This window comes from Prorops nasuta, unplaced genomic scaffold (assembly GCF_024137725.1).
Source record: "Prorops nasuta isolate Cenicafe-Biocafe unplaced genomic scaffold, Cenicafe_Pnas_1.2 PNAS00008, whole genome shotgun sequence".
Lineage (NCBI taxonomy): Eukaryota > Metazoa > Arthropoda > Insecta > Hymenoptera > Bethylidae > Prorops > Prorops nasuta.
The window spans coordinates 8115972-8133977 of NW_027116805.1; the positions used below are offsets into that span (position 1 = coordinate 8115972).

The window sequence follows — 18006 nt, forward strand, 5'->3', positions numbered from 1 at the left end:
TTTTTGTTTTAACTCTGAACTGAATCTAAAACTGAATTACCAGTGCCTTCAATTTGAATTTTTATAAAGATGTCGGTGTTGTTTTAAGCTTTTTTAATTTTTGTGTAAAAACATGATTTTGTAATGGTATCGATTAGCCGTTGCAAGAAAAAGAAATTGTTTATTATGGATTGTAAGGGACGAGTGGAATTTTGCCTGAAATATTATGCAGACTATTTTTTATTTGGAAACTCGTGAGTGAAAAATAATAAGTTTTCGTGGAAATGTGAGGAAAATGACGTCTTCGTAGGAAGTGACGCAAGCACAGCGAGTGAAATTAATGGGATGATGGAGGAGAGACGAAGAATTGTATTTCGCAGTAGATGAGGACGCTGTAAAGTTCTATTTGGACCGATAGAAGTTTTTGCGTGCGCGCCTTGCGAGTTGAATTCATTAAATCGCCTCTTTCTTTGTACGTGTGCGTGTGTGTGTGTGTGTGTGGGTGGGCGCTCTATCGGCTCAAACGTGTACATTTCGAGTCGTCGGAGAAACTCGAACCTTCAATTCAGTCAGTTCGATCACAGCCGTGAACACGCGCGTTCCTATCGATAAAAAATTCGAAAACTCCAACGTAAACCTCCAACTCTACCAAAACTCACCAACTTCTCTCAAGTTTTCCTCGATTTTTCAGTTTTCCTTAAGAATTTTCCTACCGTATTCTACATTTTCCTGACTTTTTTTCAAGTCGGGAAATTTTCCAGAATTTTCCATGGAAATTCAATTTCATAAGAAAATGTGAAAAATGAAGTTTTGATTTCGAGTCTTTGACACAAACTTTTTGAGATTTTAGCAATCAATTTAGAGAAAACCTTAAGAAGGAGTGTTTTGGTGGTCTTAGAAAGTTTGTCGGATATTATGTGTACACCATGCCGAGAAGATCAAGGTTCCTTGCCCGTCGGAAGATGTCGAGAAAAGGTTGACTAATCAAAACTTGTATCTGTTACGTATGGAGTGTTCCGATTGTTTTCTTTGAGTGCTGAAGTGTAGCGTTATATTCGACAGAGTTACGATATTTTTGGACGAGTGAACGTGGTCTGTGTACTTTACCGTAAAATAGCTTCGTTCTCACCAAACTTAAAAGAAAGCAAAAAATATCAGAAAGTATAGGGGAAATTTTAGCAAGTGCTTTTTTTAACGTTGATACACTTGATGAAATTTGAATACCGTAGAATTTAGTGGAAATAACTATTTTTCTTTTGTTCACACTGAAAATAATCTCACAGCTTTTTCCAAGCGTTGTGATTTTTCTAAATATAAAACTTTTCTTTGTTGAAAAATTTAATTGAAATATCTTGCTGGTACGTAGATTAATTTTTACAACAAAGTAACAAGAACGAGATATCTTATAAACGTTGCCTCTATTATCCAATTATAATGACGGAATAAAACAAAAATCTCAGCTTGGACAAAAGAATGTTGGGTCAGAATTTGTTAGCAAGTAGGTAAAACCGAATCTATACGGACCAAAAGTTTTCCAGTTTGCGAGGAAAAACTTTCGTTCGGAGAAGGAATTTTTTAATCAGATCCATCAAACTTTCCTGTCCGTTGAATAATTTAAGGTTTTTAGCGAGAAACTTTATCTAGAATAGCCAACAACAGCGAGAATCGAGCAATTCTTAATAATAACGAAGGAATATCGGTGTGTCTGATTAAGATTTAATTTTATCGAGTGGATTAAAAATAGGAAGTGAAATAACGCGAATCGTATATAGTCAGGGCAATAATAGAACCGTTGATAAAACGTTGAAATAAATATTTAACTATTAAGGAAAACAATTAAAAAATATAAAAATGGACAACGTACCGGTATAAAAGTTTCTATCAATAAAGAAATAAGCTCACTGGCCAAGCGATAGCTGATATTTCAAGTGGGGCATTGAAGCAGGAAGAGGCGAGGCTTAACGCGATTTGGATAAATTTGTCAATGGTGCGTGGTGATATCCACTAAGATTTTACGTACACAACTATTACGTCACCATTTTTGGCGTCACGTCAGTTTATATTTAGTCACTCGCCATTTTCCTTCAGAATCATTGACCTCTTCCACTGTTTTTAAATCTCGTGTTTTCTGAAAACACAACAATCTGGAGCATCGTGGCCATAAGAATGTCTAAATCCTTGTACTCTGTCCCTACCAGCTACCGAATCAAAAGAAACGCAAGAAATAACAAAATGATTCGTTCAATTACGAATTTAAGCTCTCGTGCAATTTATTACTGCACAACAATTATTGAGGAGGAAAATTTTAAGAAGATTAACTTGAATTAATTATCGATGGAGGTCAAATGCAATGCAAAGCTGCAGGGGTATCTGGCTTAGGCAAAAATATCTTTCGAAATGCACATGCCAGTGAAAGTTACGTGCGAGAAGTTTCAATTAATCCGATCACACCGGAGGTCGTTCCGTAATCGTCACGACTGGCAAATTAGCCTTTTGTCACTTAAGGAAAGAAGCTATTCTCGTCTGGAATTAGCTACATCGAAATTTTCCAGCGAGTCAATCAAGCAAATTAACTCGATTCTTCGACACTTTTTTTCCTTCTCTCGAGTAAAATAAAAGAAGTGGGTGGGGGGAGTGTGCCAGCATTTTATTAATTTTCATAACTTACCTCAGAATTCGTTTATTATTCAAGGTAAATTGCTCGGGTACTCCTTATGGTCAGAAGGGATTTTCTACTTACCGCCAGCAATATACTATAATAAAAAGCAAGGAGTGAATTTTGATTTTTAATCAAGCAATGAATAATTAATTTCTCTAATTAATTCTCCGAATAGTCGATGCGAGGAATTTATCAGGTTTCGCTGATAATTTATTCCAGAATTTATTTTCTTCGTCGGACAAGGTTTTCCACTTAAAAGTTGACGAGAGGGGATTACAGCTCGTTTTGGGGAACCTAATGAGTCGTGGCAAACCAGTTTAATTTCTCGACATAACCGATTAATTCATTGATTAAATAACCAGCCTGTATCGTTAATCCATTGTTCAAGGCGAGGTGGCTCTATAATTATGTGGTACACAGTTTATTAATTTAATCCCTTAATTTTACTGTTATAAACACACACACACACACACACACAATAAAACTTGTGTAATCAATTATCGATGCGTGATATTAATTCGTCCTTCGAGTTGAATTGCGTTTACACATTTTCCTTGTTTATATTTGGCAGGGTAATGTTGTTCTATACCAAAGTTTAATGACCTTGGTTTTTGTAGGATATATTTCGCAGTGTCATGCTCGTATAAAAATTTTGATCGGACGGATTTTTCTACTTACATATTACTACTGAGGAAATTAGCATTGATTCTCATCACTTGACATAAATTCTAAAAACCTGTTTACGATATCACGATACTTCCAGTGTTATCGTTAACTTTGATGTAGCACGTACAATGTAGAGCCTTATTTCCAGCCACTACACATACAACACACGAGTGCATTTCAAGAAAATTTGCGCGATCTCGTTAAAAGCTCATAACTCGATTTATTATCGAGTTAAACCACTGGCTCCATTTTCGCTCTACTTGTTTCAGAATTTGCACAACAAATTTGTCATAGAAATTCGGTAACGGCTAGCTAGAGGCTCTTCGTGTTTGCTTCCAATTATCCTGCTGCTCCTGCAATTTTTTCTCTTTTATTTCTGGTGCGAGAGGAAGAAAAGACGAAGCTTTAGGTGGATAGTAAAAATTCGTATCACTTTCTCGTGTTTTCGTGATTCTGGTCGAATCTGTGGTAACAGGTGTGCTTTCCTGGCAACAATACCAATCATCCTCGCCAGATACATTAGTCTCTCACTGCCAGGTAAACAGTCGAATATTTTCTGGTATTTTCAACGTAAGAGAGAGAACTAGAGACCAGAGAGATTCGTGGAAAAATTGTCGTAACATTCATTGACGTTTCCCTTTCTCACTATACTACTGTGTCAAGAATAGAAGTCGTATCTGCAATTTTTATGTCATAACCTATTTTTTTACTCGTTCAAAATACTTGTATTAATACCTGTCAGATCTCTACGTAAATAGCATTTTGATTGTCCATGTTTGTCTTGCAAATATAAAGTAGTGCAAAAATTTTGTAAACTTTCGATTTTAAATATAAAATTGTCCATCGCTGATTTTATTCCTAACAGTATCATAGCACATATTCTTTTTGTTATAGTTTATTTCTTTTTCGTCCTTTGGTTTCTTAAAATTTATAAAAAAAAAATCATTATAAAAGTATGGATGATTTAAAGCAGATAATTCTTCAGAGTTTTATGAAAATTTTCAAGATTAATCCTACAAATTCATGGCGTTATTGGGTTTTCCAGTATTGACCAAGGAGACACGGTAGTCACGCCATTAACGATAAAGGTCATATATGCGCTTTTTAACGATTTTTACATTCGTGCACCACCTCGATAATTACGTGCGCTTTTATCTCCTCACTTTTTTTTATTTTGCTGGAATTTATTTATAATATCGCGTTGCGCCATAGCTTCTACTCTCATCAGCATCCATCTTATCTGCTCCTATTTTTATTCAATCCCAAAAAAAGTTTTATAATCAACAGGAGCTCCTGCTGGATTGATTCACTCAAATTCACTCGATTTTATGAATTATTTATAACTGAATTTTTTCCAAACTTCCTGAGATTCGAGCGAATTTAAATATAAAAATTATACATTTTTCTCACCCCAATGTGTTTATTTAACTAATTAATCAGCACCCATAATTCATCCCAGTCCATGCACAAATATTTATCTGTGGTTGTATGTATGTGTGTCAGGAATTTTTGTGGGTTGATTGTTATTTCGCGATAACCGGTATGGTTTCTGTTCGAGTGGGAACTTTGCAATTTCGAGTGAAATATGACAAAGTTCCCTATTGAATCGCACCCTGTCCAATCCAAATACCCTTCTATCGACCAACCACACACAACTTTGATCTCTGGCTGAAAAGCTGAGTTTTATTAAATACGAGACCCATAGAAACGTGTCAGAAAATTATTTCACGGAATACAGGATTTTTTCAGATATTTTCAGATTTTTTCTAATATTACCAAAGATTAGTGTAAACTAGCAGAATTCAATTTCTGCCACTATTGTTTTTTCCAAATCCAACCTTCCTCTGCAATCGATTCGTCTGCTCGAAAAATCCTTTTACCATCAGGCTTTGATAATGTCTCGTTGATTAGGTTTGTATACCACATTACATCGACTGAGTTGATTGAATTAATTAAATAAATTCAACGAGTTTCAGAGTTAACCAGCTTTAGTTTGCAATGTAACTAGTTATCGAAAGGTGGCCTGAGTTCGAATGGGGGAAGCTTTAAGGGATGAAGCTCCACGATTTCTCAGCCCGAAGGGATTCTTATGGATATTTATATCTCAAAATGTCCTATGACGTCATTCATTTCTGTCGTAGAGCCCACTTCTCTCTCATTGCGGTATACGTATACACACGTGCTGCTTTTTCCACAGCTTTTATAACGCCAACTTAGCTTCGTACGTATTTTTGCCCTTTAATGCCACTTTCGAAGCTCCACAAGGCAAATTGGAGCCTCCAAACTGAAGAGGCAGTTTCATCCCCTGAAGATGGTGCCTGATTGGTCCCAAATATATGTACACGTTAAAGGCCACTCTTTCGGAACTCCAAATCTACGATTGATGATGCTTGTTTTACTCGTGGGCCTCCTTGTTTTGACACGTACAACCCCCCCCCCCCCCTCTCAATTTTACCCCTGTGTTATCTGTCTATTTGTCCACCGAACTAACCCTCCAGTAGAAACGACCCACTGTAGTCAGACAGCTTACTGTATCACGTCTCTCACAATGTTATCCAAGTGACGTATCAGATCAAACAAGTTTAACCACCTATAATTTCTATCAAAACCTCGACTTAAATTACCCAAAGAACTATTAATCTATTTTTGTTACTCGTAATTAAATTAAACAATTAATTTTTGTAGAAAGCTTAATCACCTGATTTATTCTTAATATAACGTAATGATTCACTTCTGGATGGAATATTCAGTATAAATAGAATCACTGGTAGATTTTCAATATCACATAAAAATATTGATAGTAAAAATTAAGGAGAATTGAAATTTCTTAAATTATTTTAATCGGTTTTATTTTTATGTTGCAAAAGCAAGCCACTTAATTTTATTCCTAAACGAGCTCACTCTACCAACGCGAATGCAGCTCTCTTCACAATGATCGTTGTGCTTTACGATGAATAATGAAGCAAGGAGAGTCTCGTTTACTTGGGTGTTTACTTCGTGGCTGACTAGCTCGTAATAAAATTTTACAATTCCATGTAAACGATTTAATTATATTGGAGTCGAAGATGCTCTGTTATTATTGTTATTATCATCATTAATGGAACTCACGAGATGGTTGAAGCAGCGCGAAGTAATTTTGCAGCAAATGTAACGATAGGCGTGTCCGCGTCTGACGGGAGAGCTCCTTTTCCACTCGGAGCGCCTTAACGAACAGCGTCTGACTCGGAATGGCTTTTTTCACTCCGCTCGGCAACAAATTCGTTTATACGAAAACTATCGAGTCCAAAATCTTTCCTCCTACCTTCCACCTGGCTTTTTGCTAAAAATATAGCAAAAATAAACAAATAATTGGAGCGATGGTGGGGGTGGATACGAGCAGCCAAAAAATTAAAAATCACAATTTTGCCGAATGCAGATATCGTGGAAGTTTTGGAAAAGAGGGGGGAGAGAGTTTCTGCACGACGGGAGGGGGAAGATTTCTAATCGTGGCTTTAGCCCAGCTCTCTATACCAAATTGGAATTGAACCAAAGTCGTCGTTGAAGTTTTGGTATAAAGTGGGGGGAGAGGGAGGGGGGGGGGGGGCGATAGAGAAGATCGAGGACGACCTATTTCCGAGCGGCAGCTCCCCCCTCCCCTCCTACCACACTATACGCTCGCACACTTTTCACTCAGCAACTTCCTAGTCCCGAACACTCAAGGCACTCTACGCGGAAAACCGGCAAATACAGCGATGACCCGACCCACCTGTGCTACCCTGAAAACTTCCTCAACCTTGCTTCGATTACAGCCGAAATTTGGTTCCTCGCTTTTCATTAAATTAATTACTACATAATAATTATTTATTCCTCCTTTATTCCTTATTTTTGTTCTTGAATTTCTCGTAAAAAGTTTTCTATTCTTTTCATTAATAAATCTGTTTTCTAAATTTATTTCATTTTCAAATGTCTCCTTGGGAAATTTTTTCAATATTCTATTTTTTTTTACTATTTTTGTCGAATCCCCTCGCATTGTTCAAATTTTGTCACGTGTGGCTCTTCCCAAGGAGCGAAAATCGTGATTTGTTGGTGGAGCCTTGCTATGGAGGAGGAAATAGAAGGAGGGGGGGGGGAGTTTACAAAGAGCAAAGCTGGCATAATCTGCGAGTTTGGGATATTGCGTGATGATGGTTTACTCTTCGCATCGTGGGTAACTCTGCCCTCTTCCTCTCTTTCCCGAAGAGCTTCCCCAATGTGTGACAAAGCACGACTCATGCTATAAATTTAAATCCCAGAGATTTCTCTGAGCAAGCAAAACGTCAATAATGAAATAATACTTGTATTTTCATTCTATCAATCTATCAAGTTAAAATACCACATTCATTCGTTTATAAAAATAATTTTACAAGCATCACGCGATCGACTCTGATTAAAATTCGTGATTTTTCAAATGAATTACGAGGATTTAACAACGAACAGTTGCAATTAAATTTGATAAAATTGTTGATCGAAGAAAAAAGTTTATGAAATTTTAACGAATCGCTTTTTTATCGTTATATCCTATATAGGAGCAAACAAGAAAGTGGATTTTTACTAGGACAGATTTTAGATATCCTCTGCTCTATCCTTATCACTAAAAGCTATCTTCATGGTCATTAAACAGGGTTTTTTCTTATCATTGTTCCAGAAACTGTCGGGAGCGACGGTAGCGGTTCAGCCAGCACAAGTTCGCCTGGGAACAAAAGACGAGTCTTCAGCGGGTAAGCTTCCTTCATAATTCAAGGCAAACTATCTTTCCCTTTCCTCCTCCACTCACTCTACTTCCTTTTCACCTACATCACTTCTCTGCTTTTCGCAAATATTCCTTCATCAATCCTATTTTTAGTCATTAATTTTATTTTATTTATATATAGGCAAGAACAATTATTTAAGAAATAAACATCATTGACGCTATTTTTGCCTCTTATTGAATAATTGTTCGTTAATTGGATAGCAAACTATCTTTTCACTTTCTGTTCTTGTCGCCCTAATTCGTTTTCCTTCATACTCCTTCTTCTTTGATTTTCAAAAACAATTCTCGATCGACTCCTTTCTTAATTAATCAATTTTATTTAAATCTAGACTAGAATAATTAGTCCAGAAATAAACACCATCAGCATCATTTTATTTTAAAACATAATTTTTACTACTTTATTTTTTATTTAAAAAAACATTCGTTTTGTAACAGTTATGGTAATTTTTATTTATCGTGTCGAATGTAATCTTAACACAGTCGATAAGTGGTATCGATAAAGTGTTGCGAATCCCAGTTTACACTATCGGAAGTGGAGATAAGGTTGCGAAAACCAATTGGTTCATGTCGAATTCTTATCGATTAGTCTACCACTGATAGGCGTATCTCTCCAAGTTTCCCTCATCCATAGAATCCTCCATTTGAATTTTCGTCTCCTTCATATAAAAGCAAAAATGACTGCATTATATTCCTAGAAAAAATTTGTTGCACGTTAAAAACGACCGGAAGTGAATAGGCTAGACGTCCGGTATAAATTTAACTTTTCTCCCCCACTCCCATTCACTTTTCCAACCGGAAGTCAGAAACTTACCAATATTTCCTCAGCTTTTATAAATAGTACCTTGCATTTTCCCTTTCAATCGGAAATGGTCGTAGAACCAATCTTTCCTCTAACTTTCCAATTTGATTATTGATATTGTTTGATAACAATTGTATTTACATTTATTATTTAACTCTTAAAACTTTTTGTTTCTATTTTTAACGCGATGGAAATTGAGGAATCTATTTTAATTTAATATGAATCGTTTCAGGCGGAAGTGGCTGCCACCGCCGTTGCGGAAGTTGAGTCAAGGAAAAGTGGAGAAAGCAGCGGCAGCAGCAGCAACGACGGTTACGTCAGTGGTGACGACGACTACGACGACGGCCACGTCGACTACACCCGAACGTCCTCCTTTGAAAAAAACCAGCTCGGACAAACGCTTCAAGTTGCCAACCGGCGACAAATCGGTTCGGGCCACCTCCGAAGGCGAAGAGGAGGAGGAACCGGAAAGCGAGGATGTCGAAGCACCCGCGCTCTTTGAACAAAATGGTGGCGAGGACGCCGAGGACGACCTTGAACTGCCCCCACCAATGAAGCCCATCACCGAGCCCATCCTTGTCACAGCTGGAAATGGAACACCAGGTTCCACTTTGCCTGATGAACTTCCTGGCAAAAGAGTACGTTGGCCATCCTATATCCTTTCACATTTCTCTGATTTTTTCGTAAGTCTTTATGCAATTTTTCACGTGAAAGTCTTATCAAAATAATTCATGCTTAGACATCGGAGCGGTCCGTGAAGAGCTTGGACGGTGCCACGACAGCAGATTTGGCGGAAATCGAGCAAATAGTCAAGGAAAGAATGGTAAAGTTATTGAGTTTGTTAAATTGTCAGAAATATGGGTGAAGTATGATTTCTAATTTTAATTTTTATTCAGGAGCAACACACTGAGAATCAGGAGAGACACAGTTTAATGAGGACGCCGAGTGGAAGGCCCTCGACCGGAAGTGAAGATGGTTATAGTGGAGTAGGAAGTCCTGTAGTGGCGGAAGACTCGGATCCTGAAACTGCGGCTGTAACTAAACGCCAATTTGTCATTAGAGAATTAGTGGATACCGAGAGGGATTACGTGAATGATCTGAAGCAGATTGTGGAAGGTTACATGACCCTCATGAGGGACCCCGAAAGTGACATTCCTCTTCCTGAAGACTTACGTGGTGGCAAGGACAAAATGGTCTTTGGAAATATCGAGGCCATCTACGAATGGCACAGAGAGTACGTGCAATATTTTCTCATGTGCTTTAAAGATTTGTCAATCTTTCGTTGATTTTAAAGAAAAATTAATTTAACAATTTTGTACAGCTTTTTCCTGAAAGCTCTGGAACGTTGTCTGGAACGTCCAGAGGAGCTTGGTCCGCTTTTTAAGAGATACGAGCGAAAACTACATATGTATGTTGTGTACTGCCAGAACAAGCCAGTATCCGAGTATATTGTTTCGGAATATATAGACACTTACTTCGAGGTAAGAAAGGCTTTGACAGAGAAGAGATTTTGATTTGGCAAATAAATCATTTATATTGAATTATTTTTATATTTGATCGGTGTTTTTCTTTTGCAGGAGTTGAGACAGAAGTTGGGTCACCGTCTGCAGCTGTGTGATTTATTAATTAAACCCGTACAAAGGATCACAAAGTATCAACTGCTGCTTCGCGAGGCTCTCCGCCTCACTGAGCGGACTCAGAGGTTATCGGAAATCGAAGGGTTGAGGGCTGCTGCTCACGTTATGCGAGTTATACCGAAAGCAGCCAACGATATGATGGACGTTGGAAGGTTACAAGGCTTCGATGTGAGTTATCACCTTCGAAAAATCTTGTATATTAATCTCTTGTTTTCTTCTCGTTATATTTTTCTCCCTTGAAAGGAATCTACGATACAGTGAAAGCATGCCTTTATTTAATTTTCCCCCACTCTTTTATTCCAGGGCAAAATCACTGCACAGGGTAAGCTTCTTTTACACGGACCTCTCTTAATTACTGAACTGTCGAATGTGCCAACTCGAGGAAGGGAATGGCAGGTCTTCCTCTTCGAGCAAAACATTATATTCAGCGAGGCTGTTGGCAAAAAGACTCAATTTACTAATCCTGCCTATATATATAAAGCTCATATCCAGGTACGTGAGTTTTGAACGATAACTGCTGAGACATCTTCAAGCATAAAAATATGCATTTGAAGTATCGTTGTCAATAAGCTTAGTATTAATTACTATTTCATTATTAACTGTTTACAGTAAAATAAAATTTGCACTTCAATATAAATTGTAATCACGCGTTCAATGGATTTCTAGGTGAATAAGATGAGCCTGGAGGAACCTGTCGACGAACCCGAGAGATTCATAATACGTTCCACGGATCCGCGAAAACCTAGCTTAGGATTCTCGTGCAGCATGATAGACGAGAATGGGCCGCGTAGGCAGGAATGGGTGGACACGATCACTGCCATCCTGCAAACTCAGCACGATTTCCTCAAGGCGATACAGTCGCCAATCGCCTATCAAAAGGAACTTACCAAAGACCCACTGTAAGCGTCTCTACCTACCACTGAATCACTGACACTGACTCTCTCTCTTAACACTACTACTCAGCCTGTGAATATTCGTTCCGACATATTTTTGTATATTTTATATAAAAATGATACAAGCTGTAAGCTAGATGAACCTCCTTAGCCCCTGAATTCCCCTCATCATCCCCTCCCTTAAATCCTGGATAAAACTCTGGGATTCCAAAATATATGCCCAATCCCTTTCCCCCTTAGTATCCTTTAAAATCTAAACAAATATTACCCTGGCTTATTGGAGCTTCGACTAATCTATTTTTTTCGGTCCTCTTCTTGGTATTTTACACGTTGTAGCTTATTGGTAATCACTAATAATACTCACCTGAATATCGATTGACTCTCTATAATCTCGTTTTTGGTTGAGGGATAATAACTATCGACTGGACGAATTATTTAATTAAACTGAATGAATGCTCTCTATTCAAGGATTTTCCGAAAATCTTCGTCGAGCTTTATGAGTGTTAATTTACTTTTGAAATTTACTTCATTCACATTAATTAAATAGCCCGGCGATGACTGGTGGAGGATGAAAGTTTGAAATTTCGCTGGTTTTGTATGCGAAGAAAGTGAAACGTGGGAAATAAAAAAAAAGATGTTGTAGTAACTTTGAACTTTTGAAACCAATTGCTCTGTATCAAAAAAAGGAAATGTGCATTTTAGATATTTTAAAAGGGAAATGACATTTCGACGGAGTCTTCTCCGATTACTCGTCTAGATCGCTAAATTCTTGTTACTTATTATTAATTATTATAAATTATTATGATTCTCTCTGATCGACTCACGCTCTCAGCCGGAGCCTGTAACGTCAACGTGTGTTAATCCGTTCCAATGTGCATATACGCATATACCTATAAATATATAAATAAATATATAAATAAATATATAAATATACATATATATATATTTATTTATCATATACGGAGCCTCGAGCTCTGCCAGTGAGATAGAAAAAGAGAGAACGATAATATGAGAAAGAAAGAATGTGAGAGAGAGAGAGAGAGAGAGAGAGAGCGTGGAATGCGAGCCACATATAAATATGGCATACAATGAAAATGTACGATATATTTATAATAATTTTAATAACGTTTATAAACGCCGCGTTGGGACCGTTCGTGGTTACCCCTATCCCTCCCCTTGCACTGTAAATAATTGCGCATTACACTCGATACCAGAAACAATGGAAAAAGAACAAAAAAACACAAGCAAGGCAGAACAAAAAAACTATAATCAACTCGTGAAACGTAAACAATTTTGTTTAGAATAAATCGTAAATTGACCAAGAAAATGTCGTGCTTCCTTGATGAATGTAGAGGGAACCTTGTTAATCCTTTTTTTACTGCCTAATATACTCCATGCACCGAACTAACCGCTTGTTAACTTCTTTTTTTTGTATTGTATAACTGGATGGGAAAACACAGTACTGCAGGGGATGAAAAAGTTCTAGTTGCCTGCCGATCTTGCCATGTAATGTACCCAAAATAGCACGCTGTAGACACTTTTAGGACTGGTCGTTACAATTTGTTAATAATAATTTTATCTATTTGATAATAAATCTATTTTAATTAATTTTGCTATATTTATAAAACAACTAGTCCTGAAAACGTTTAGTACCAATAGTATTTTTACCTTCTAATATGGTGGAGTATGCTCTAATCTGGAATGATACCTGTGCAATATTATTCCCTAATTGCGTCAAGACTCGTTATCCAACTTTAGTTTACACCTTTCCTCTCAACCTTTCTATTCTTATTTGTCCAACCCTTTTTTATTCAATTACCAAACATTACTATATTAATCGAAAAATTCTTATCTACTTTTGATCTAATTCATTTATATATCTCTCATCTCCATTAATTTAAGTTTATACAATTTATTTCTAAGTTCTCATTTAATTTAAGATTTCATCTAATTTGATCAATCATTGTTCATTCAATCAATTTATATTATTTTGTTAATTTCTCTCTTATAATTCTATATCAAACTCGAAGAATTTTAATTGAACTTGTTAATCTCATCTTATCATTCATCACTTATCAAAGATTTATAATTTTGTTCAATGGCGTTGATTAAATTAGTTGAATAAATCGTTTGAATCATACGAATTTCCTGGATTGGCGTAAAGTAACTCTGCGAGAGTAAATCCGAGTTAATTGGAAGAATTCAATTATGATAATTGTAACTAAGGGTTGTAGATTCTTAAGATGAATGTCAAGATAAACCGAGTCGTTAGAACTAATGAGAGAGAGAGAGAGAGAGAGAAGATAGTTCAGAATAAAAATTAAATTGACCAACAGGAGTTTGTATGATTCATGTACAGTCAAGCGAGTTTTGACGTAGTGGTACTGTGTTTGAGTTTTACTTATAATTTGCTGGGGTAAAATGTAGCCGAGGCACGACACCGGAACCGGAAAAAGCGAGGGCGACGGTGTCGGTGCCACCGACACTGACAGTTTCCGGTGCAGCTAATAAGGAGAGGAACAATGGAAGGAAAGGCCAACCTGTTCAACGTGCTCACACTGGAGGCCTCGAAGGGGAACCACCGCGCACGCCCAGCCCCACCAAAGGAAAACTCAACTTTCTCGAAGGATTCCGCAACACCCTACGCGCACGCTCGCCCATTCGCAACAATTCCATTCCGGTGAGAAATATTCCTCAAAATTCCCTAAAACCACCCTCCCCCTCTTTCGTCATCTACTAATTCAAACGCAGACTGTTGGTTCAATCTCTTCGAGTTATCCACACTTTCTATCTTCCTCGTCCTTGTACTTTCACCTCTACCAACTAATCATTATTGCATCCCCAACAAACTACCCCATTCTTATCGATAATTAAACTCATCTTTTATATCGAAACTCCATTAAAATCATAATATTGCAATTAACAAATTAAATATTGTGCATACTTACCGAAGTAACATTTAAATTAAATTAGAAATTTAGTTGAGTTTGCTTGAATATCATTCAATTATATTCCTATGAAATTGTACTGATTGGATAATTGTGATAGAAAAGTACCAACCAACAGTCTGGATAGAGAAACTTTCACCTGGTGCTGGTTCCTTGGTTCTTCATAAAACTGGATGAAATCTTCATTGCAGCAACGGGACTCTTCCTCTTCCTCCTCCTGATGTCTGTCGCTATTCGCTCTCTACTATTGCATTGCCTTCTGCCGCTGTGATGAGAAATCCCCATACTTGTTGATCTTTCAAAAGCAAAGACACCAGCTAGAGAATAGCTGGGCTCACTCAAAACTTCCATCGTATTAGAGAAATCAACAAAAATGAGTATGAAGATTCAAAACTTTCTCTGACAAGCAGACTAGCTGTGAAAACTCTTTCTGAATAAAAAATGCAACAACTGTCAGTGCTTGTGCCAAGGGAACGTCAGAATTTTCCTGAAAAACATAAACAGCAAGAGTTACTTGCAGAGGTCACTTAAAGTTTTTCTGACTAAGCCAATAAACCGAGGAGCTCCCTCTGCATAGGATCCAGGGGTCTTTTTGCCAAAGAATCAGAATTATAATTGCCACAGCTACTGCTAAAAAAGCACACGAGTCGACTTTGTCGTTTCCAAGAGTTGACAATGAAGATCCAAAAGGCTGTAGTTAAAATTAACGTTTATACTACTGGTGGCAGTCCTTTCTATCCTATTACTACTACTATTACTATTATAATACTACTACTGCTGCTGCTACTATTATTATTATTACCATTTATTATTATTATCATTATTATTATTCCAATACTATTGTACTATCACTATTACTCTATCTACCATTCAATCATTACTGCTACTCATATCACTACAAGCTGCTGTTCACACCTGTCCACATGTCTACTTCTGGTAAGCATGGAACTTAGCATGGGATAAGGCATGGATCAGTTAACAGCCAGTGAAGTCCAATCACTTATTACAAATTATAATTTGAATCAATAATTCAAATACTGATAATTGTGTGACAACCATTTCTAGTTGCAGAGTGAAATATAAAAAAATTAATGTTAACCAGAATTTACATTCTGTTGTAGAGATGTAGCTTATAATCTAGTGAGATTGTAAGTAGAAAAACCTGTGTACACTCTACAATTGGTAAATGGCACATTTGTAAATAGGGATAAGATTTGCTTCACTCGCAGTTAACGAGCAGTGAAGGAATTGAGACTGGTACTAATTTATGGATTTTGCAGGTGTCACCAGGAGCCAGAGTGAGATTGGCTGCAGACTGGGGCAAATTGCACGCAGGGGACGAGCTGGTAGTTTCACGTTTCGATGGTCCAGGTTTGGTAGTCTCACCTGTTAACGTGAAAGAGGAGCTTTGGATACCAGCCAGCTTGATACCCAACTCGTCCATCAGCAGAGCTTGGTCGTTCAGACCCAGGAAGGAAAATTCTGAGAGGAACTTGGTGAGTCCTCAGAAACCGGAAGTGAAAGTTCCACCAGCCATCCTGGCTGCACCCTCACCGGTCAGGGCCACAGCTGGTGAAATAGCTAGGCTAGCAGTGGAGACCAGGAACACTGAAGGAGCCACTATCTCCTGGAAGAGGGAGAACGACCAATATGAGATCATTCAGGGGGACCATTACCAGATCAGACAGAGTGCTGGCTTTTTCTACTTGGAAATTGTCAGGTGTAGACCTTCAGACTCCGGTGTATATCTCTGCCACGTACAGTGTGAGAATGGCACCTGTATCGCAAAAATATCTCTTCTTGTTAATGGTAAAGACCTAAATTGAATCCATGGATCACTATTTTAATTTTCTTACTCTTATTGTTATTTTAAATTCAAGAATTACTCGTTAAAAAAAAAAATTTTTTCTTCTTATGACGATTCTATTATAACTTAAAATAGTTTCAGATTGAATCAGTTATTTAAAACAAAGACAGATTTGTATTAATTATTGTTTATTATAATTTTAGGCAGTGATGGAAGCACGTGGGCTCGTGTGTTGGGCACTTCGAAAATCCAGATTGATTGGGAGAGACAAGATTTGGGAATTTGTAGTATAGAATGCAGGACAATGCCTTTTCAGAATTGGGTTTCGGTTTTGGAGGATGTTCGTAGTCCACCGGCAATATTGGAGCTACCACCAGGATCATCTTACAGTTTTAGGGTAGTTAGCAAGAATGGAAATGCTACCTCGCCTTCTGCAGTGGTGACCTTACCATTGGATGATGGAATGGGTTGGGAAGCTGAACAGTTTATCAGCAGATATTTGGAACTCGATGAACTGGGCAAAGGTAGATTTGCAATGGTGAGGCGTGCCAGAGACAGAGGAACTGGTCAAGAAGTTGCGCTTAAGCAAACTCCAAGGCATAAACAGTCCAGGGCTCTCACCAGGGCTGAATATGAACTCCTGGCGTCCACTCATCATGGAAATATCGTCAGGGCTTTTGCTCTCTTCGAAAATGCCCCTCAGCCTGGGGTTGATACTATTGTTTTAGAACTGTGAGTGATTATATTTTTCCTATATCGCATGTAACTAGATTTTTTATCATTATCATTTTATCGAATATTTTAATTGCACCTATCCTACCCAATCACAGAGTTAAAGGACCGACTCTCTTTGCATATTTGAGCAAAAAAACTGATTATACAGAAGCAATGGCTGCAAAGTATACCAATCAATTACTCTCAGCCCTTCAGTGGCTACACTGCAGGGGCAAGGCACATCTGGATCTGAAACCGGAAAACGTTCTGGTAGACCAGGAGACTGGAATAGTAAAATTAATCGATCTTGGAGAAGCTGTAAGGGTACCGATCAAGGAAGTCGTGCCTCCTGCTGATTTAGAATTTGCAGCTCCTGAACTGGTGCTCGGTAGGCCAACTGGATCTTACACTGATATGTGGGCTACTGGCGTTTTTATTTATGTACTCCTAAGGTAATTTTGAAGTTGGTAAATTCTAAATTATTAAGATAATATTGTCAAAATTATGTGTCTTTGGTTCCAGTGGTTTGTCTCCTTTCTTAGACGATTCTGTGGAGGAAACGACTGCGAACATATTGAAATGTGATTTTTGCTTCCCTGATGAATATTTTGAAGCAATATCAAATGACGCGAAGGATCTTCTTGGACGACTATTATCCTTACGTGGGGAAAATCGAGCAAATGCGGAAATTTGCTTGGTATCTCCCTGGTTTAAGGTATTTTCTAATTACTTTAAGACTACAGAAAAAACTGTAACGCTCCTTAACAAACTATAATTATTTTTCTGATAGATATCAAAAGGTGCTAGGATACTTTCATCTAGAATAGCAGCATTTACCGAACGACGTGCACACTCTTCCAAATCGCATCAGGATCATAGTGATAGTTTTTATTCATAGAGATTTTACTCGCTTATAAATTATAAATATATATATATATATATATATATATATATATATATAGTTTATACATATATTATTTACTAATTGATCATATCTATAGAAAGTAATGGACTCATTTGTAAATAACAAGACATATTTAAATTTTTTTATGCTGACATTATTTATCCTATTAAACTATAATTATCGATATATCTGTAAATGTGGAAGATAAGGGAGAAGAAAAAACAAATTTTTA

The 18006-nt window shown here is 37.3% G+C and overlaps 1 protein-coding gene across 7 annotated transcripts in view; it reads left to right on the forward strand.

The window, feature by feature from the left end:
- trio (trio Rho guanine nucleotide exchange factor) overlaps positions 1-17892 on the forward strand; it is a 40775-nt gene extending 22883 nt beyond the window's left edge. For 4 of the 7 annotated variants that reach the window (XM_066730886.1, XM_066730887.1, XM_066730888.1 and 1 more), the window contains 14 exons: positions 7968-8040; positions 9104-9509; positions 9611-9694; positions 9768-10105; positions 10193-10352; positions 10449-10676; positions 10812-11000; positions 11175-11407; positions 13829-14081; positions 15630-16158; positions 16360-16888; positions 16987-17322; positions 17393-17585; positions 17661-17892. In XM_066730886.1, the coding sequence (XP_066586983.1) occupies positions 7968-8040; positions 9104-9509; positions 9611-9694; positions 9768-10105; positions 10193-10352; positions 10449-10676; positions 10812-11000; positions 11175-11407; positions 13829-14081; positions 15630-16158; positions 16360-16888; positions 16987-17322; positions 17393-17585; positions 17661-17768 (3659 nt within the window). In that variant the 3' untranslated portion in view covers positions 17769-17892. Of the gene's footprint in view, positions 1-7967; positions 8041-9103; positions 9510-9610; positions 9695-9767; positions 10106-10192; positions 10353-10448; positions 10677-10811; positions 11001-11174; positions 11408-13828; positions 14082-14449; positions 15030-15629; positions 16159-16359; positions 16889-16986; positions 17323-17392; positions 17586-17660 lie in introns of those variants that run through there. The other 3 variants (XM_066730892.1, XM_066730890.1, XM_066730891.1) reach the window with 3 other exon arrangements.
- Positions 17893-18006: the final 114 nt, after the last annotated feature.